At 34.5% G+C, this 23326-nt stretch overlaps 1 protein-coding gene across 1 annotated transcript in view; it reads right to left on the reverse strand.

Annotated features, from left to right (window-relative positions):
- The window catches only part of CACNA2D1 (calcium voltage-gated channel auxiliary subunit alpha2delta 1), a 644980-nt gene that overhangs the window by 233087 nt on the left and 388567 nt on the right, over positions 1-23326 (reverse strand). Inside the window, exon 6 of the mRNA XM_044679055.1 lies at positions 19510-19627. Within this exon, the coding sequence (XP_044534990.1) occupies positions 19510-19627 (118 nt within the window). The remainder of the gene's footprint in view (positions 1-19509; positions 19628-23326) is intronic.

Below are 23326 nucleotides of genomic sequence, written 5' to 3' on the forward strand. Positions count from 1 at the left end.
GTATCACCTCACACCTAGCAGATTGGCTAAAATGAAAGAAGGGGAGACTAATGAATGTTGGAGGGGATGTGGCAAAATTGGGACATTGATGCATTGCTGGTGGAGTTGTGAACTGATCCAGCCATTCTGGCTGGCAATTTGGAATCACGCTCAAAGGGCTATAAAAGAATGCCTGCCCTTTGATCCAGCCATACCATTGCTGGGTTTGTACCCCAAAGAGATCATAGATAAACAGACTTGTATGAAAATATTCATAGCTGCGCTTTTTGTGGTGGCAACAAATTGGAAAAGGAGGGAATGCCCTTCAATTGGGGAATGGCTGAACAAACTGTGGTATATGCGGGTGATGGAATACTATTGTGCTAAAAGGAATAATAAACTGGAGAAGTTCCAGGCGAACTGGAGAGACCTCCGGGAACTGATGCAGAGCGAAAGGAGCAGAGCCAGAAGAACTCTATACACAGAGACTGATATACTGTGGTAAAATTGAATGTAATGGACCTCTGTACCAGCAGCAATACAATGACCCAGGACAATTCTGAGGGATTTATGGTAAAGACGCTACCCACATTCAGAGGAAGGACTGCAGAAGAGGAAACATATAAGAAAAACAACTGCTTGAACGCATGGGTCAGGGTGGACATGACTGAGGGTGTAGACTCGAAACTACCACACCAATGCAACTACCAACAATTTGGAAATTGGTCTTGTTCAAGGACACATGACAAAACTAGTGGAAACGCGCATCGGCCAAGGGTAGGTGGGGGGCGCGGGGGGGGGTGTTGAAGGGGAAAGGGGAGCATGAATCATGTAACCATGTTAAAAATGAATATTAATAAATGTTAAAAAAAAAAAAAGAAAAAAGAAAAAAAAAAGTAACACTCAGATTTGGTCTAAATATGAGAAAATTGCATGAATTCAATCCTGGTTATGAAATTATCTAGTCACTTTGCTACCATATTGTACTCAGGATGTTGAATGTTTGAACCCAAGTTAAAATAAAACAAAATAATATTTTCATTCATTTCTATTAAATATATTTGTATTAAAATATTAAATTATTTGACTCCAAATTTTAGGCTTGAACATCTAATGGAACACTGATTCAGACATTGTGCCAGCTATTCTTTTGGTAACTTTACGTCACCTACAGATTTAATAAACATAACATGTATGACTTTGTCAAAGTTACTGATAAAAATGTTGGCCATTTTGTGGTCAAGGAGATTCCCTTGGATATTCCAGTTAAACCATCCATTTCATTTGCCACCAAACAATTAATGATTACTCTTTGGATACTGCCATTTCACAAGTTCTGAATGAACCTAATTTTCCTAATCACTAGCTCACACAAGTTCATCTTAGCTAAAAGAATAATGGGACAAACTTTGTCAAATGTTTACTTATAATTTAGGTAACCTGTATTTGTAGTGTTCCCTTCTCTTGCTAGCCTACAGTCACTTTCACAAAAGGAGAGGAGGCTTGCCTGGTACAATCTATTCTTCAAAGCATTTTGATATCTCCATGTCACTATTTTCCTCCTAATGTGTCAAAGTATTCTTTCAAAATACCTTTGGTTTTACCATGAATTGAAGTCAAAATCAGCATCTCATCTACAGTTTACAGGCTGCTCTTCTTTTCCTCACTTGAAAATAACCATACATTTCCTCAGGGTCCATTGTAAAGCATGTAAAAATCCATATATGTACATATTATGTATTATAACATAAAACCCACTTCTGAGTTTTCCATAAGTTTGCAAAATAAATCTTGGAGGTCTTTGTTGTTCAGTTTCTTAATCATGCCCAATTCCAGCCATACAGAGTTTCCTTAGTAAGGATTCTGTAGTGGTTTGCTATTTCCTTCTCTCGTGTTTCCAGTGGATCCTTTTTTCAGGCAGTCTAGAGTTTAAGTAACAGGATCACACATCTAGAAGGTGTGAAGCCAAATTTGAAGTCAAGTCTCCCTGATTCTAAGCCCAGACCTTATCCACCGAGCCATTTAGCTGTCTTCTATGCATACAGAGGTTAAGTGACTTGCCCAAGGTCTCACAGATATCTGTGGCTGGCTTTGAATGCTGATCTTGACTACAGGTCCAGTGTTCAAACCATTGAGCCCAAACCGCTTCTCTTTGCAAGTTTAACTTCAGCAAAAGTACAAGTTAAACAAGCTCTATATACAAATACTTGGGACAAATCCTCCCAACCCCACCCACACCCAAATTCCCAGGACTTGTCATAAGTTCCTTGCTAAAAAGTGAGATAGGGAGCTACTCTAGATGATCCACAGCTCTTCAGTAAGGTTCTGTGTTTGGGGTCACATCAGAAAGGATTCCAATAATTATTTCTAAGTTTCAAGTTTAATTTAATTCTGAAAGCCGACACTTTGCATTTTTATAAATCCATGTTACGGAATCTACAGAAAAACATAGAAAAAGCATCTGAAATAACTATATCATAGATTCAAAAATATTTTTAATATAGGTATTATTTTATTTATTTATTACTATTTTTTATTTTTTCCAGACTACATGTTGATCTAAATAGATGAATTATTTTTTTAATTGTCAGGGAAAATGATACTACAACTTACTTTAAAAAAAAAAAACGATTCTTAACTTTCATCTTAGAATCAATACCATGTATTGGTTCCAAGGCAAAAGAGCAGTAAGGGAGACCCGATGAGGGTTAAGACTTGCCCAGGGTCTCACCATGAGGCAGTGTCTGAGTCTCCTTTCTAGAGCTGACTCTCAATCCCCTGAGACACCTGGATGTCCCCTATAGCCTCTTCTTGCAGCCTATTCCATATATATATAATCTATATGTAGCCCTCTACATGCATATATATGTGTGTGTGATGCATCTACATAACTATGCATATTTACACATTATAAACATACTGTATCTATGTGTTTGTATCTATGTGTCTGCATCATAACAAGTAGACACAAGGTTCAAATTCTATTTTTATTCACTGATGGCATCCCAGCTTTCATGGGCTTTACTTTTACATCTTAGGACAGTAACTATAAAAGGAAGTTATCAGCTAACTATTTTATGATCATTTTGGGCTCTTTAAAATCACTAGATATTCATTACAACGATTTATGCTGCTTTGTATTTGGTGCAGTTTCCTTATTATTATCACAAAACAACGGAGAGATTCCTAGAGGTAGACACAAATAGAAAATTAATGTAATAATTTAGGAGTTTATGTTTCTTGTCTTCCTAGGACTGTGCCACAGTACGCTTATATCCAGCTGTTGAGTAAACTGCCAGATATAAAAATAAGATACAGCTTTGTTTGTACAGGCACATCTTTATAAAAGTTTCACTTTTGTTATTTTTATGCAGGAAAAAGCAGCAATATTGACTGCCAAGTGTAGTAAAGCCACAGGAATGCAGAAGCAAAGCCTAGGTCCAGATGGCATTATATATTGGTAAAAACCTTAGGAAGGTAATACCTCCTGCTGCATGGCCCAAAATATTCTATTTCATCTAATAGTATGAGTTCTAGTGGGCTCAGGGTTTGAAACTGAGTGCTGATGAGAGGAGGTTCTTTAAAGTTCTTTCTTCTCTGAAAAAGGTATTCTTTTCCTCTTTCTCCTGTCATCTCTGTTAAACTAGAACGATTTGGTCTGCCCACAATTTCAACTTTCTGACTACTACAAGCATCCAAAGCCAAAATGGCTAGTTTTTTAATAAGATGGGAAAAAAAATCATAGTTTTTTCTTCATAAGATTTAAGTAACGCAAATAAGAAAATCATTGGTAGTCTTGATAATGATTTAATATTTACATAAGTTATGTCTATGTCTCTTGTCAAATACTCAGCCACCCCAATATTATTGATGTTTGTTGTAGAATATTAAATAAAGAAGTCATTTTTACTTTTTAATGAAGATTGGCTGATAAGCTGGAAAAATCATCAGGGTAATTTTCTTCTATTTCCCCTCCCAATTTAAGAAATGAATCTTAGAATTAACTATTAGATAAGATTTTTTTTCCCTATCCACTTAATATATTCTGATGCTATAACAAGGAAGGAATTAGTTAAAATACAGAGACTAGACCCATGGCTGCACTTAAACAATACCTTCTGGGTAAGGAAACTCCCTCTTTCGTTGGAAACCAGCCCTTCTTTACATCTTACAGTTTTAGGGAGTTAACATGAGCACGTGAAAAGTGATGTGGTGCAGTGGAGAAAGCATCAATCCTTGAGTAAGGAAGACCTGAATTTGGATCTGACCTCAGACATAAAATACACATGTGATCCATGGGTAATTCATTTAACCCTATTTGCCTCAGAAAAGAGTCCGGGAAAAAGAAATAGCAAACCACTCCACTCTCTTTGCCAAAAAATCCTCAAATGGACTCACAGGGAATTAACAATTTCTTGAGTACTCAGATGTTAAGCAACTTGCCCAGCCATTGTTTCCTAAGTAAGATTTCAGCATTATTTACTCTCTATTTACTCTGCCACACTATCTCAAAATAGGGGGGAAATAACGAAAAGTCAATGTTTTAACACTTCCAGAGCTCTCCCAAGATTAAGTAGTCTGGATATCCCCTCTGCCCATTGCATTCAACTTTGTATCACACTTCTGACTAAAATAGATAATATTATATTAACATATGTGTGTACATCACATGCTATCATATGTCCAAATGAATACCCAAGTTCTGATTGATTACCCTCTATTTTATAGTGGTAAGTTCCTTGAAGACACAATTTTTCAGTATCATGTCCTGAATATTTATCAATGGGCTTAAAAATGTTAATTGAACTAAATACAAATTTCTTTCCTAATGAATTTTTTTGAAAAAAAAATACACTGAAAGACCTTCAAACTAAAGTAAGTGACTAGATTTACTCTATGTACATCATGTGACAGATTGAGTGAAAGGGTTTGCCAGTCATGCATCATTTTATAGCTGAGAAAAATAGATCAATTAATTTCTTAATGGTCCTATTGCATTAGTATAAGCATCGTCCAAACTTTTATTATCTCATTACCAATAGTTATCACAAAATGCCATTTGACAGAAGGTAGCTTCTGTATTTCATATACTTACACATCTTAAAAATAGAAAACTGAAATAAATCATTATGATAACATACTTTGAGCAAGAAATCTTCAAATGAAGAAATTGTTCTTTTCTTTAAGACAGCTAGTTTAAAATTCTCAATGGAGGGAAGGTAGAAGGGGAGAGGAGTGCTACAGATAACATAGTAAAAAAAATATAGAATTTCTCATTCATGTTTTGCGTATGAATGTGACTGACCTTTGCAACTAACTTCAACTAATAGGATCTTTTTATTTTAAAATAACAATAAAAGCTACCACAAAACACCTTCTGTGTGGATTTTTTGGGGGTTGCTGTTACCCATTACATAGTGAAACAAGTAGGCTGTTACAAGAAATGTCAATTTGTGTAATGTTTTTGTTAAGCAATATGTTGATGATCACCATTATCCATCACACACAGACATATGACATGCATTGTAATCAACAACAAATCAAGTGATATCCTAGCATGAGATTCTGCTTTATTCACACTAAAACTCTTAATTTTAAAAATTCCAAGTAAACATTATTTTTATAGTTTTTCTTCTCTTCAAGTTAAAGAGATAATTGCAATATTATTTTGGAGAGATTTAGGAAGCTCTATTAACTCTTTGAGGCATTTATCATAGTGGTCCACTAATATCTATTAAAAAAATTCTCTAGTTTTATAATCTTCTCCTTCTGCCTTCCTTCCTTCTTCCCTTTTCCTTCCCCTTTTCCTTTTGATTTCTCTTCCTTTTTTTCATGAGGGGAACAGCTCTTCACTTTACTTGGACTAATGAGGGATTTCATGTAATTATTGGATAATGGTTTCAGTATGTGTGTTCTAATGTCCTTTTTAATTCTAAGAGAGGCTGGCATTCAACTTCCACACCAGATAACAGGAGATTCTGTGATTTATAATTATACAGGAATCAAAAGCATCTTCAGCAGAATTAAGAACTAGATAGTAACTGTCACAAGAGAATTGATGTGAGGCACCAATTCCCAGCAGCAATTACAATAGGTAAGAGAATAGTTTTATAGTAATTCATGTGGAATCAAAAACAAGAGCCTCTCCAAATCTAACCACATTTTCAGCAAAGGTTCCAGGAGAACCTCAAGTGGATATAACATGTCCTTGAAATCTGCATCACAAATAAGCACATGAAGAAATCAGACAGGACATACATATATTATCTGCAATTCTAGTTATGCAAAAATCACAAACAACTAAGTAACATAAGACTTAAGTATCATGGTCAGAGAAAGCAAAATCTGAGAAGAAATGCTGGAGAGTAATAATTAGTAAATTTTAAAAATCTTAACTCGAAAAGTGTGAATATTCAGTTTCTGGTAAATTGTAAATTTAGATTAGTACCTTTCAGTGAAAAAGAAAATTTGTTGAAATTTATACTAAGTATTCAATTCTCTTCTTTCTTTATTCTACCCTTGGATAAGGAGATGGTCTATTTTCTCACCATGACCAACTCCTATAACTTTATCCTGGATTCCATTCTCTCCTTCCTCTATAGATTGATCCATAATTCCCATACCAAACCGTAATATTCATGAAGCTGCTGTTAGCAGAGTGAATTTAGTTCTGCACCTAGATTTAAGAAGATATGAGTTCAAATTTGGTCTCAGACATTATTAACTGTGAGATTCTGGGTCAGTCACTTAAATTCTTTCAGCTTCAATTTCTGCAACTAGAAAAAGGGGATAATTATAGAACCTACTACCCTAGGTTGTTATGAGAATTAAATAAGATAATATTTTTTGAAAGCATTTAGTACAGGCCCTGGAATGTTGTAGGTTATAACAACTTACTTCCTTTCTCTTCCTTTCACCATTCTTTGATATTTGTTCTCACCCTAACTCTAAGTAGAACATGTTCCTGCTTCCTACAAATAAGTGTAGATCTCCCTATTCTTAACAACTCTCCATTCAATACAATCATAGCCTAAAGCTATCATTAAATATTTTTCCTTTTTTTTCACAGCCAAATTTAAGGAGAAAAAAAGCTACCTTCACTGCCTTTCCTTTCTTTCCTCTCACTTAATTGTCAGCCACTGTTGTTGTTCTGTCATTCTGACTTCTTGTGACTTAATCTGGAGTTTTCTCAGTAAAATATTGAAGTGATTTGCCATTATCCTTCTTCAGCTCAGGTTACAGATGAGGAACCTGAGGTAAATAGTGTTAAGTGAACTGCCCAGGGTCACAGAAATACTAAGTATCTGGGACTGGATTTGAATTCTTTCTGATGGTAAGTCTGGCACTCTAGGTACCCTATCTGCTACTCTCTCTGCTATGCCAATTATCTACTACATTTGATGTTGTTAGCCACCCTTTCCTTTTGGGTAATCTGTCATCTCTATGTTTTTGTGACACGATCCTCCTCTTACACTAGTCTTCAATTTTTTTCCCCTTGCTCATCATCTATATCATGCTTCCTAACTAGACACTGTTCTTGATTCTTTTATCTCTCTCTATGCTCATATTGGCTAAACCCTTTAGCATTAAAGAGTTCAACCATTTCAATGCAAATTGATTCTAGAATTAATATACCCAGACCTATTCTGTATCTCTTGCTCCAGTCCCTTATCACCATTAGATCATCAATCGAACATTTCTTACCAGATGATCTCTAAGCATCTCAAATTCATATGCTTACAAAGTAGAACTTGTATCATTTAAAATTATTGTAAGCCCCTGGAGACTATGTCTCCCAGGGCTCCCTGGGATTCCACTTCCTTTGTGGGAGGTGTCAGAGAAAGCATAAAAGAGAAAGTTTGGCACCTTTTTGCTCTTTGCTCTCTAGAGCCTGGAGGCTGGCTGACTTTATCTACCTTGATTTCCCGCTCTTGGCACCTTTTTCCCTTTCTTTCTACCTCCTAGTTTTTCCTAGACCTTCCCCTTTCTAATTTAAATAAAACCTAGCAATTCTAAACCCTAAGTTGCTCTCTGATCTTTTATCTGAGCCCCAAAGGGCTCTGGTCAATTTCCCCCTGCTGGGTCTGGGGACCCCCTACCTTCCTTTCCCTTCCTTTCCCTTCCTCTCTCCTTTCTCCTTCCTCTACTACCTTCCTACCTATCCTCCCTTCTCCCCCTCACAAATCCATTACCTTTTTCCTCAAACCCACTAATTTATTTTAACTTATTAACTTAACTTATTTATTTTTGTTAAGGTCACTAATATCCTTTTTGTTCTGAGTTTCCAAAATAAAGTCACACTCAAATTATTCCTTTACTTAAAAATAATTTTTCAAGATTCATAAAGTCTCTACATCTTTTGCATATATTCTATTCTCTTCACTCCCATATTCATCATCTTCATTCAATCCCTCTTCACCATTCACCTAGAGTCTACTAATTTGCTTCTCTGTGTCTGTAGTCTCTACTTTCCAACATATATTCCACTCAGTTTCTATAGTGATAATTTTCCTAGAATATAATTTGACTTTGTTAATTTTTGATCAATAAATAGTAGTGATTCCTTGTTACCTCTAGGATAAACCATGAATTCTCTCAGTATTTAAATGCCTTGATAAATTACTCATAAATGCATACATGTGGGGAAATTAGAGGCCATCAGATTCAGTCCCCTTATGTTATATATGAGAATACTGAAGTATATGATAGATTAAAAGACTTTCCTAGCATCACATAGCTAGTTAGTATCTGAAGATTTAAATCCAATTCCTCCCAATTCCACATCTCATTCTCTATCATTGTGCTATGCTACGTTACATAATGGTGGTAGCTAAATGGTTCAGCAATTACAGTACCAAGTCTGAAATCAGGAAGATTCAACTTCCTGAGATAAAATCTGCCTTCAGATACTTACTTCCTGTGTGACCTTGGGCAAGTCACTTAACCATCTTTGCCTCAGTTTTCTCATCTGTAAAGTAAGCTGGAGTAGAAATTTAAAAATCACTGTAGTTTCCAAGTCAAGAAAACCCCAAATAGGATCACAAGATTTGGACATGACTGAAACAACTGAACAACAATTCTGTATATACATAGGTATGTACCTAAGCCTTCTGCAATTGAATTTAAGCTTCTGGAAGGGAAAGATTGTCTTTTGACTGAGCATTCCAGAATTTAGGGTCTTAGAACTCTGACACCTTAGTAGGGGAATGAATAAATGTCAAGTTATTCATCTTCATTAGAGGTCTTCAAATAAAGGATGTAGAATGACTTTTTAATATAAAGGGGATTGTTGGTCTTCAATCTGGAGATGATTGTTTCTGAGATTCCTGATAGTTCTAAGATTCTTTGATTTGGTAATTTCCCTCAGCCCAAAGTGATTTTTCTGTTCTCATTTCTCACATCTCTGTATTTTTAATGCTGCACCACATTCCCTTCATAATTATTTGTTTTTATATATTTTCTGCTTCTTTAGATTATAACTTGAAGAAAGAGATTATGTTTTATTTATCTTGTTTTTCTCTATAGCTCCCACTTATGTTGTCACCATTAAATTTTATACTTTGAATAGAACTGAAAGATATGTTTTAACTGAACTGGAAAATAATCCAAAACATGTACAACCCTCACAATATTGGTAATAAGTTTAGAGAAGGAAATTGTATCCATTTAAATTTTGAAACTTGGGATACCTGGCACACATTTCATGCATTATTTTTTTGATTATTTTTTCTTAGTTTTGTCCTGTTTCTTATTTTTCAAGATGGACATTTTAAACTACCTCCAGTGAAACACTTTAATTACTCAAAGGTGCTAATTATTTTATCTTCTCGGCTTTCCTATAGAGGAGGTTTTCTTCTTGAGGATTTTAAAATCAACACCAGTGATTGAATCTTTCCCCTCCAAGATAACAGGCAGCCGGGCTGGAGTGTAATTCAGAGTGAAATATTGCAAGGCAGCATGGGGCAGTGAGCACAATGACAGATTTGAAATCATAAAACCTGTGTTTGGATCCATGGTCAGCTATTTCCTAATTATGGGATGTTAGGCAAATCATTTGAGATCTCTGGGCTTCAGTGGAATTGTTTATAAGGAAGTTAAAATTCCCAGTACATCCTCCAGTATCTCCTTCTTCACTAGTTGAAATCCCTAATTCCTTTAACAAGGACCAAAGTATTCCTTTTCATAATTAGATAGAGGATTATGAAAATGTAAATATTATATCCATAAGGCAAGTCACTAATAAATCAAATGACAAAAATTGAAATTGCTAAACCAATCTCCCTTCTACCTACCCCTTCCCAACCTTTGAAGTGGTTAACATTTCCCTCAACTAATATAGGAATGTAATACAATAGTACACACAACAAAGCTCTGTTCTATGGCAAAATATACTTACTAGCAGATGCAGTAAAAAAAATTCCAATTTACAAGCCTTACATTCTCTATTCATATATTCATTTTATATTGAAATTCTGCATAATAGTTGTATATTACACAATACTACCACCAACAGCTGTTTTCCCTGTCCTGTTAATTCTGGTTTTAATTGATGTATGTCAACTGTAGTACATATGGTTAAAATTCTAGATGAAAAATAGAACATTTCAAATAAATTGAATTTTAAGTCTCAGGGGTATGGAATGACTAAACAAGAGATTTTCTCCCAAACAGTCCTGCCATCTGGTGGACATATAACAAAGCTGATAGTTCATTATCCCAACCAATAATACTAGCAACATAAGAAAAGCTGGGTAAAAAACTGAAATGATGTAGTAGAGCAAATTCATTATGCAACGATTATGAATTGTGTAAAATTTTAAAGTTTATAAAGCATTTTGTATATACTATCTAATTAGAACATCAGAATAATTCTGTGAGATAGGTAATAGACTCAGGATTATTTAGTAGATGAAGAAAAAAAAAGACTCAAAAGATTGGATGATTTGTCCAAAGTCATATGGCTTGATAGTGTCAGAAGTTAATCATGTCAGAAGCAAGATTTGAATCCCAGTTTACCTAACTCAGTTTGGAATTATCTACCACACCATAATTCCTCTGAAAAGAAACAAAACTTGAGTCCTTTGTACAGGACCAATTAATTTTTTAGTGGGATATGAGATCAAAGAAGTCCATTTTGCCAAAACCCATTAATACTGTTTAAAGTCACAAAGAGATTATGAATTAGAACTGACCAAAATATTAGGCCCACTTCGAAGGAAGAGAATTGTAACTAGAATAAAGGGAACTGCTTGATTAAATATACTCTACATAAAATTTCACATTGTTTTAAAATGAAATATATTTTCTCTCCCTCCCACCTTCTACCATATGAAATGCGACACATGTCAGGTGGTGTTGCTATATCGTTAATTTTATTTAACTCTTAATATGTTATAAGAAGATGCTAATGGAGTGAGAGCAATCTTGTATGTGTTTTAAATGTAAAAACAAAATAAATCTTTAAAATGTTCATATTGTGTGACTAAACTATCATATAATTAATTCAAAGACTAAATGAAATACTGTCATAATTTATTATCTGTGTGATTAAAATGAAGAAAATAGGGAATTCTAAATATGAAGTGAAAGCAAACTAGATGGTTGACCCCATTACAAGCCACACTGAACTAGCTTTTACCTCCCCCTGCATAATTTTTTTTAAGACACATGACTTAGATACAAAGAATATTATTTAGGAGACACACAAATGAGTAATTTTTAATGCAACTGAGCTAGCACAAATCAAAGGTGAAAGTATTTAAAGTATATAGAGAAATAATTTTAAACAAATTGTCTCTTGAGTATTACTAGCTACATGATTACTTGATTATGATTTATATGGTTATGTATATGTAGGTAAATAAATATGTGCATATATGTATATAGATATAGAAATCTCCTGGGGAATTTCATGAGCCTAAATATTACCACCAAATATTTAGGAAGTATTCCTTTTTATGAAGAAACTTGTGTACTAAAATTGTAAAATACAATTTATTTAAACATAATGTTTAATTAGATATCTTTAAGTACATTAAATACTTTACTTTTTCTTTACTTTAATTACGTTAGATATGTTTCTCCTTTTTGTGTGATCTAGATTTAATTAAATGTACTAATTAGCTATTACAATGTATAATTTAATATTATGTTGAAAAATAAAGCAATCAGTGATATTCCCTTTTTTAAGTATATACAACTGAGTCAATTTCATGAAAAGAATAATGCTTTAAATGTACCTCTCTCTATTGCACTTAAAACTTTTTAAAATCATGATTCCCACTGTGCTCATAACCCATTCTTTTCCTTACAAGAAATATATTATAATATTGATCACTACAACTGAAAATACAAAATACATTGAGGGCATAGAGAATCAATTGTCTGATTAAAAGACTTTAAATTCAAATTTTTGGCTTGTGGGAGATTTTAAAACATCGAATAAGTCTACATATGGTGTTAATATTTCCTAATTCACTTGCTACTTATGTTACTTCTGTTTACCAAAATAATTTTCTTCTGCTCCATATGCAAATAAAATAATGTCCCATAATACAAAAGCAAGTTTTCTTCTCTAGTTATATTGGTTCTGAATAGAATCCAAATGTATCTTATGTCACCAGATCTTCTGTGTACAAGAAAAAGGAGAACAAAAGTACAGTGTTTTATAGTTTATTTCAAATTTTTTAAGATCGTTTATGAATGGATGCAGTAAATTAAAAATATAAGTATGAATTCAACCTCTAAACCACATCCACTATCAATAATTCATTTGCCTGGTTTCTCTTCTCTGTAATTTTTACCACATTTGGAGGACTAATGGGTAGAGATTAATAAAAGCAGGAAAATCATTCTGTTTATAGAGAACCAGAAATCGATGCTATGAGATAAGCGTAGAAAATATAACAAGCTTTGTAAAAATAATAAAAAGGATACATATACTGAAAATGAGGATGTTCTGATTTCTAGAATCCCAAGTTAACCATTGAACAATTGATCTTACCAAGTGGCTTTATCTCTTTGGGTCTTAGTTATTTCACCTGTAGTATGAAGTACTTGTGATAAATAAAACTCATTAAGAACTCTTCCAGCTAAAAAATTCAGAGCATTCATCTATGATCTACAGCTGGGTCTTAGAGATGAGCTAATCTAATTCTTTTAACTGAAGAAAGGCTCAGAAGTGCTAAGTGTTTTGCATATGGTTATGATTAGTTTTCCCTAAAAGACAACAAGCTGTCCCTGATAACTGATTGACTCTTGCCACTCTTAAAGAAGCCCCATTATGTAAAAGCCTAAAAGCCCCATCCAAGTGGAATTGGGACCTCTTCATATTGGTATATGTCTGAAGATCACCTGAGTTACCATACTCTGATGTCACTAGATTTGCTTCCATATCAAGGCTAGGGTTGTGGTCCATGTGTAGAGAAACTGATTTTCACTTTATCCTTCTTATATATCTTCTCTATTTGATGGCAAAGTTAAATGTCCCTTTAAAAAACTGTTCATTACACATGGACTGATGGGGCTATTATTGGGGATGTAGACACTAAACAATAACTCTAGTCAAACTATCAATAATATGGAATTAGGTCTTGATCAATGATACATGTAAAACCCAGTGGAATTGTGTGTCGGCTAAGGATGTCAAGAAAGTTTGGGGGAGAGGGAAAGAACATGAAATTTGAAACCAGGGGAATATATTCAAAATAAAAATAAAAAAATAAATTCTGCATGAAACTTAAAAAATAAAAATAAAAATCTGTTCATTGATTTCTGAGTACTTCATTTTGTCTCCGGAATTAATAGGACATTCATGTTAGGGCCCCCTAATATATACAAGCTGAATCTGCTAGATCTAGGATTCGATCTTAAGTCCTCCAGGTCCCTATAGGATATTCATTTCTCTCAGTATTCTGTGGAAATTCAATAGGAGTTTTAAGACTATATAATTTTTTTTTAAACTTCTGTGTATTGACTTATAGGTGGAAGAGTGGTAAGGGTAGGCAATGGGGGTCAAGTGACTTGCCCAGGGTCACACAGCTAAGATTATATAATTTTTAAGTAGCAACTATATATAAAGATTAAAATGATTAGAATAATTTTGTTTAGAGAAAGACAATAACCTTATTCCTGGAAACAATATGGAAGTGGAAGGCAGGAGACTTAGTTTTTATCTCCTGTTCTCCCACTGGTCATCTTGAAGTAAATGAACTTTTTTGAGTTTCTATTTTCTCAGATTTAAAATTAAGCCCCTGAGATAAATGTTAATATTATGAGGGTCCTGATTTCCTATGTAATAAAAAATTATCAAATACTTTTCTTATACAACAATCTATTAAGGAGGGTAGTATAAGTGACGTTATTCCTTTTTTGCAAGTGAGGAAACAGATTAAGAAATATTAGATGATTTGACCATCGTCCCATAGCTAAATAATCATTAAAGAAAAATGCAAACCCAGGTGCTCTTACTCGGTCTGTAAATCTTTTCCCCTTAAATTATCCTAACTCTAAAAATCATTTCTCTCCAAAGTTTTAAACACACACACACACACACACACACACACACACACACACACACAGACACACTAGCCAGCCAAAGGGCTTTATTAAAAATTTACTATGTGCCAATGGTAAATGGTAAATGTTAGGAATACAAAAAAAAAGGACAAAAAGGAATTCCTGGTGTGAAGAGCTCATGTTCTAATAAGGGAAACAACAGGCATACAACTAAACACACACTGTTTGGTGTGTGTGCGTGTGTGTGTGTGTTTGGTGTGTGTGTGCATGTGTGCATCTGGATGGATGGATAGATGGGTATATGGGTTTATGTATATGTAGAGAGAGAAGCTACAGAGAGAGAAAGAAAAAGAACGAGTAAGACAGAGTGTGTATTTAGGAGGTAATCTGAAAGAAGGGACACACAGTTCCTTTCCTTGTTGTTATAGGTCAGAAGCCAGACTAAAAAATGTGAATGACAAGAAAGGTAGGTTTTTACTTAAGATAAGGAAACATTTCCTAACAATTGGAGTTGTCTTAAAATCAGAGTAAAACATGGTGGATCTGGAGGTGGGGCTAAAGTACATCTGCTTTTCTTCATCAGAAGTATCCAAATAGCTTATTGAGGATGCAGAAAAGGAGACCCTTCTCAGGTATGGTCCAGGAGAGGCCACGCTGAAGTCTCTTCTAGCTCTGAGATTCTATAATTCTATGATTTATCTGGGCCATTTAAAAATGAAGCCAGAGAATCTCTGCATGGCCATGGCCAAGGGTCTCCAGCAACTTTCACACCTTTTTTTTTTGGTACAGTCCACCACTGTGATATGTAAGCCTGAAAGTGCTGTATAAATAGAAACCTTTATTATTCTTATAACTGTAGCTAATGACTTATTGGGCAAGAAACCATTCCTATCAATTCCCCTAAAGCATTCTAAAATTACATTCAGTTGTAGGTAGATAGATGGAGGTAAGCTAAAAGGGAAAAAAGCTTGGCCTTAATGATTATTTACCATTGTAACAAGTTGTGGAATATCTTTCTTTTTTATCTTTAATAACAGAATAATTACTTGTCAGGATGAAATGAGATGGGAAAAATTCATAATTGCCTAGAGGTAATTCTTGCAGATTTCCCTTGCAAATAAATCCTATCCAAGCTACACTACAATTTTATCAGTTTATTAACTTTTTTGAAGTGTAAGAATGAGGCCAATTCTATACTAAAATTTAGGTACAATAAACATTAGCTCCCTAGTCCGACATAATAAGTAATTCAACTTGTTAAATCAATACCTAATTCTAAAAGGTAAAAATGAACTATTTCAGATTTTCAAATAATATTTTTCAGTATAAGATAAACATGCCAAAATTGAATATGTTTGGGCATAAGACTTTAGTTCCAGGTCAAAATGAATCCAATATGTCACCCTACAGTCTAAATTTCCCAAATAATCAAAGGTGACTCACAGAATCTCAGGGCCAGGAGGGAAGTCAGCATGACCTCATCTGGCCCATACTTGAGAAGGGTTCTCCTTTACAGCATCTTCAGAAATCTACTAGGACACTTCCAATGATAGAACCAGATGTACTTTAGCCCTTCTCCCCTCCACATCCATCATGCTTGACTCTTAGCATGCTGATTTCAGAATCAACTATTAGCAGACAATAAGAATTTGTCCCCAAATGGCACTGTTCCATCAATCATGACTGGTTGCCAATATTAAATCACTGGAGGAAAGCCTCTCCTCTACTAAATCGCTTGCACCAATTAGAAATGTAGCTGTAGATAGAAAGAGCTGTGGTTGACTGTACCCAATTAAGGCCTAATGAATAGAAGGCAAAGGGTGCTGGAAATCATGAGGCAATCCTGGATGCTTTCCTTTAAGGTTAAGCTGAAAGTTAAATAATGAGGCTAGAATAAATGTAAAGAGAGTAAAGGCTGAGAAATTTGACTTAATTAGCCTAAAGCTATTTTTCCTATTTCCCTCTGAAATGATGATTCCTAGAGATGGAATTTAAGAGAAGATAAAAGGAAACCTTATCTGGTGGATATTCCATACAGTATACAATAAAAGGTACAAAATTAATACTGCCATTTATGTGACAGTTAATGTTCTGACAGGTTAAAGCTTAGACTAGTCAGAGCTAATTTGCCATAGTAAAATGAATGATGCTGGTAGATAATAGTCTTTTGCAAGAGAATTTTAAAACACCTAGGAAATTTAAAAAATTAACAAGTTAATACTACCTATTCTCTGCCCAAATTACATGTTTTACATTGTTAGTTTGTTTATCCATCGTGTTAAGATAAAATATTTTTTAAAAAATAACTTGAAAATTTTAGCTAGATCATTCCTGAGAGAAAATTCCAGGAAGAGCTACAAGAGTGAAAGATTAGAATTAATGTATATGCATTTTAAGCTTCTGTATCTCCTGCTGCTACTAATTATGATATATGAAAGTCTGCTGAATGTGTGTACTCTGGGATAAATAGGCCTCAGGGAAACAAGAGGAGAGGAAACAGAAAAAACAAGAAAACAAGTATTGGGCCATAATGGGATAAGACAAAGGAAATATCGAAAACCTTTACAAATGTAAATTTGGAAGCAAATTATAATGAGCCATCTTGGAGAAGGGACAGTTGATGAGAGAAGGGTCAGAGAGAATATGCAAAGCATAGAAACGAAAATTCAACAAAGGAGGGCATTGATTAGCACAATATATTGTTTATAAAGATAATTCAGAATGTCAGAATAGGCAGACTTCCAAATGAAAACAAATACATTGATTCTGGTACACCAAGGAAATAGCATCCATCGAGATAATGAGGAGCATAGGGAGAAAGTTCACTGAAGGAAGACTAAGGAATCAGACAAGCTCCTAGTGAGAACATTGATTTTCAGTTTGAAGTGTTAGCCATTATAGGTGAAGAACAAGAGATTGGGAGGAGGTGAAATGGCATTAAGTAATTTAGATTTAGCAGCAGCTCAAGGGGTTGGTGTGATGCAAAAGAAAGACAAATCATCTTAGAGAAACAAGGGGAAAAAAAGAAAGTGGAAAACTATAAGAATATTCCTTAGGATGTGGGAGAAGCTAGGAAAATCCTTCTCTATGCTCCCCTCAATCTGAGAAAAAAAAAGGAAAAAATAATTTCAGCCTATGAAAAAGACTATTATAAAAATGCTAGTATACACAGAAGATATTCTGTAGGATTCATTGCTTTCCTGCCCACTTCAAAGAATTGCTTTGTATTTCTGTATATGAGTATTAAGCATTCATATCCATATATACATAAAAATATTGCATAGGGGGCAGCTGGGTAGCTCAGTGGATTGAGAGCCAGGCCTAGAGACAGGAGGTCCTAGGTTCAAATCCGGCCTCAGACACTTCCTGGCTGTGTGACCCTGGGCAAGTCACTTGACCCCCATTGCCTACCCTTACCAATCTTCCACCTATAAGTCAGTACACAGAAGTTAAGGGTTTAAAATTAAAAAAAAAATATTGCATATATATTATAGGGAATATGTCTTTTTTGCTCACATCTCAGAAAGGATTTTATATATTTTGGGGAATATAGAGAGAGAATTTTATGTATTATAGAGAATATATATAGGGAGTTATATATATTATAGGGAATTTTATTATAGGGAATATATATATAGGGAATCTATATAGGGGGTTTTATGTATTATAGAGAATACATACACCCACCCACCCCCACATATATATGTATGCATATATAATCATATATATCAGTGGTTCCAAAACTTTTTTGGCCTACCACCCCCTTTACAGAAAAAAATATTACTTAGCCCTCTGGAAACTATGAAACTATTTATTGAACTCAGAATAGATGTAATACAAAAAAAAGTGTGGCCATCACCACCACTCTGGATCACTGCAGCACCCACCAGGGGGCGGTAGTGCCCACTTTGGGAATCACTGATACATATTACAGGGAATATATATATATATATATATATATATATATATTTATTTATAGGGAATTTTATATATTATAGGGAACACATATATAGGGAATTATATATATATATATATGATAGGGAATCTATATAGGGAACTTTATGTATTATAGAGAATATATATAGGGAATCATATATATTATAGGGAATATATAGAGGGGATTATATATATTTTATAGGGAATCTATAAAGAGAATTTTATGTATTATAGAGAATATATATATATGGAATTTTATATATTATAGGGAATATATAAAAGGAATTTATATATTATAGAGAATATATAGGGAATTTTATATATTATAGGGAATATATATAGGGGATTTTATATATTATAGGGAATATACCTAGGGAATGTGCATTATAAATAGATAAATAAAATCTTCCCTAAATATTCCCCATAATATATAAAATCCTTTCTGAAATGTGAGCCAAAAAGTAGTCATATCTGGCGAGGGGAGGGGAGAGGTGGGGATCAGTATTTAGATAGACTTGTTTTATATGACACCCTTTGAAAGAAGGTAAGGATTCCCATAGAAAGAATAGAGGAAAATATGTATTCCAGGCATGAGGGTCAATATGCGCAAAGACACACTTGACTAGAAATAGGAATTTTGCCTGTGAGGAAGAGCAAGCAGGCCAGGCCAGCTAGATCCTAGCTAGGATGTATGGCAGAGATGAACATGAAATAAACATGAAAAGGAAGGCTGAAGCCAGAATGCAAAGAGCTTTAAAGGCTACACAATACCCACATGTTTATTTGATCTTTGAGGCAAGAGAAACGCTGGGGCTCCCTGATCTGTGTTTTAGGATCACGCTGGGGCACTGCATGGAAGATGTAGTGGAGAGGCAGCGAGGGGGCCCGGGAGGGAGAGCCCTGGCCGCGGGGGTCGGAAAGACTCCTCTTCCTGAGTGCAAATCTAACCTCAAACAATTACTGCTCTGTGACCCTGGGCGAATCCCTTGGCTGCTCGTCTTGGGGTGAGGGTGGGGGTTCTCCCTGGAATGACTTATATGAAATAATGCAAAGTGAAGTGAGCAGAATCAGGAGGACATCGTACACAGCAACAGCGATCACGGACAATGATCAATGGTAACTGATGGCCATTACAAGCAGCGCAAGGATCCAGGACGACTTCGAGGGACTCGCGACAAAAAGGGCCATCCACCGCCTAGAGGAAAGCCATGGAGCCAGGATGCAGATGGAAGCATACCGTTCTTCGTGTTATTTGTTCCATGAATTTTTTCTCTAGCGTAAGTGATATATCTTCTTTTACAACATGATGAACATGGAAACATGTGTTGTATGGTGACACATGTACAACCTATACCATTTTACCTGCCTACTTGGGGAGTGTGGGGTGGAAAGGAGAGAGAGAACATCCAATCGACAATGTCAGACAACAATGCTTAAAAAAATGTAGCCACGTGTAATCTGAAAAAATATTTAAAAATAGGTATTTGAGAAAGGAAATAAGGAATAGAGGGAAACCTATTGTTATTGTAATAATATAGCTAAGAACTGAGGAAGAACTGGTATAAGCAAAAATTTCTCCCTATTTACTGCCTTATTGGCTCCATTAATTTTACTTGTACAAACCCTTTTTAATTAAATGTATTCCAAATGAGGCACTTTATATCTTACAATGCTTTCTATCTTTTGTTTATTCATAAATTCTTGTCCTATCCATAAATCGGATAGGTCATGTGTTCTCTGTTCTTCTAATATGCTTATGATATTTCCCTTTATGCCTAGGTCATGTGTCCATTTTGATCTCATCTTGGTAAGTTATTTAAGATATTGGTCTATATCTAGTTTCTCCCATACGGGGTCCTATATCTAAAATACATAGAGAATACTCTTAAATTAAAGAGAAAATTAGCCTTTCTCCAATTGATAAATGGTCAAAAATATGAAGAGATTTTGGATGAAGAAATCAAAGCTATGTATAACTATGAATAAATGATTAAAATCATTATTGATTAGAGAAATACAAGTCAACAACTAGGAGATATCATCTCATATCTATCAAATTGGCTAAAATGGTAAAAGGGCAAAATAAAAAGTTGGAAGGGATGTGGGAAAATGCATAGGCTAATACACTGTTGGAACTGTGAATGGATCCAACTATTTTAGAGAACAATCTGTAATTATGCCCAAAGAGCTATAAAACTATGTATACTTTTTGACTCAGCAATACCACTATTAACATTTATTTCCTAAGGTGATCAGGAAAAAAAGAGAAATAACCTATATGTTCTAAAATAGCAAAGAACTGGACTTTGAAAGTATGCTTATCAATAGGGGAATGACTAAACAAGTTGTGGCATATGATTTTGAAGGAATTCAACTGTACTAAAAGAAATGATAAGGGGGTTAATTAAAAAAAAAACTATGGATAGACCTAAATGAAATTATGAAGAATGAAATGTGCATAACCAGGAAAACATTATATGCAGTAACAGAAATATTGTTTTAAGAATGTCCCGCATATGTCTACCTCCAGAAAAAGAACTGATAAATAGAAATAACTAAGACATAGTTTGTATATACATATCTTTTTTTTTAATGACGCCTTCTTTAGTGGCATAAGAAGGAAGAAATTGCCTGAGTATTTTAATGTAATAAATAAATATATTTTTAAAAAAGAAAAGCAACTATAAAGAATGTCATTTTGTTTTTTATAGACACTTCTTCCAAATTTCCCTTAATCTGTTGAAGGCATTATTTTTGCAGTCATCTAAGCTATCAAATAAGAAATTATCATGGGCTCTTTCACTCCTATATTCAATTAGTTGCCAAATACCAGATATCTCCCTATATATCTCTTTCCACTAATCTCTACTTATACATCCTCCAACATCACCTACTTCTTGCTTAAATTATTGTATTAACACCCTATTCAGTCTAACCTCAAGTCTCTTCTTTCTTCAATATATCATTCCCACAGATGTCAGTCTGGTACCCAATGCAGAATTCTCATTACGCCATGAAGTTCCACTGGCTCTGGATTGAATATAAATTCCTTTATTTGGCATTTATAGCACCTCACTGTCTACCAGTCTACCTTTCTCAATTTATGTCTTAGTTTCCTGCATAGGCACTATGGCCCATCCAAATAATTTTTGCTTCTCCTTCACAACATTTCTTTTCTGAGCTTGATCTCTCTGTCACTGGAAACGCTGCTTGTCCCCCATGCCTAGAATGTACAACTTCCATACTTTTGCCTCTTAGAATTTCAAGTCCCCAACACTCCCTATCTAAGATTTCCTGATGCTCCAACTGTAAATCAGCCCCTCTCTTCACAAAATGAATTTGCATTTCTTTTTCTTTCATTTACTGTTCATTTATGTCTTGCCTCAATTGAATGTAAGCTTCTTAAGAATGACTTTTTTGTTTCTATCGCCAATATAAAGTACATCGTCTGACTCAGAGGAGTTTAAAAAAAATGTTTATTGATTGATTTGTAACTGTTCAACTATCTATAGAAAGTTGCTTCTGCTCTATGAGCCTCATTTTCCTTATATATAAAATAAACATAATAATACTTGTGTTATTTACCTATGTCTCTATATGAGACCAATATAAGTATTTCACCACAATTTACCTTTTAATTTCCTAAAAGAATAACTAAGTTTAGGGGCAGCTAGCTGGTTTAGTGAATTGAGAGCCAGGCCAAGAGACGGGAGGTCCTAGGTTCCAATCTAGTCTCAAACACATCCTAGCTGTGTGACCCTGGGTAAGTCACTTAATCTCCAATGCCTAGCCCTTACCACTCTTCTGTCTTGTAACCAATATGCAGTATTGATTCCAAGACAAAAGGTAAGGGTTTTATTTTTTAAAAAAAGAATAACTCAGTTTAAGGAAAAAGAAAGTCAAAACAATTGGCTTGATTAATTGCCTTGTCTGTTCAGTTTGACAAATTGAATCACTTGTGTAGATAGATACAGTGAATTCATCACTAAAATACTTGTTCCTTGGTCCTAAAAGAGTTGAGAAAATGTGAATCCTTCCTCTCTGCAGAGGTCAAAGTCTAAGGTTGTAAATGTTAAATGTACCCTCAAAGATGACCACTATGGTGTTTGGTTTTGCCATGGTTCTTTTGTTTTTTCTTTTTCATTCATTCATTTGCTCATCTATTCTTCTTTTGATATATTTTTGTGAGAAGACAGAGCTCTCTGGGTAGGAGTGGAGGACAATATTTGGAATTGAAGACGATAGAGAAGGAAATCAACAAATTAAAAAAAATAGCTGCTTGTAATCAGCATTTTGGGGGGCCATTCTTTAGAATTAGACTATAATATGCTCAAGGCAAGGTGAGTCTTTTATTTTTGAACATGTATCCCCATTACCTACGGTCTTGTTGCTTGATTGATTCTTAGAAAATAGGGATATATATAACACTCAAAGTCACATTAATATATAACTCTATGGAAAATTTACTATATGTAAAAATTAACCGAGAAAATAAAAGTAAGCTGTGATTTGTATATGTGTGGGGGACCACAGGAATTGCCTTTGCCAATATGTAGTACAATTGCTATTTGTCTAGTCAGATAAGGCAAAGGAAAATGCCCAAAGGAAGAGACATAAAAAGGTTAGGTGACTTTCTCAGAGTCACACAGCTAATAAGAGTGAGGGATGGAATGTGAACCGAAGTCTTCCCAATTATATACCTAGTACTCTAGAAAAAAAATTTAATTAAAAAATCTCTACTATGTAATTTGGAGTGATCATTACATACCCCTTGCTAAAAATTAAAAATAATTCAACACAGATACATTTCGCCCTACACGTACACACTCACTCTCTCTCTCTCTCTCTCTCTCTCTCTCTCTCTCTCTCTCTCTCTCTCTCATATATATATATA

This window comes from Gracilinanus agilis, chromosome 5 (genome assembly GCF_016433145.1).
Source record: "Gracilinanus agilis isolate LMUSP501 chromosome 5, AgileGrace, whole genome shotgun sequence".
Taxonomy (NCBI): Eukaryota; Metazoa; Chordata; class Mammalia; order Didelphimorphia; family Didelphidae; genus Gracilinanus; species Gracilinanus agilis.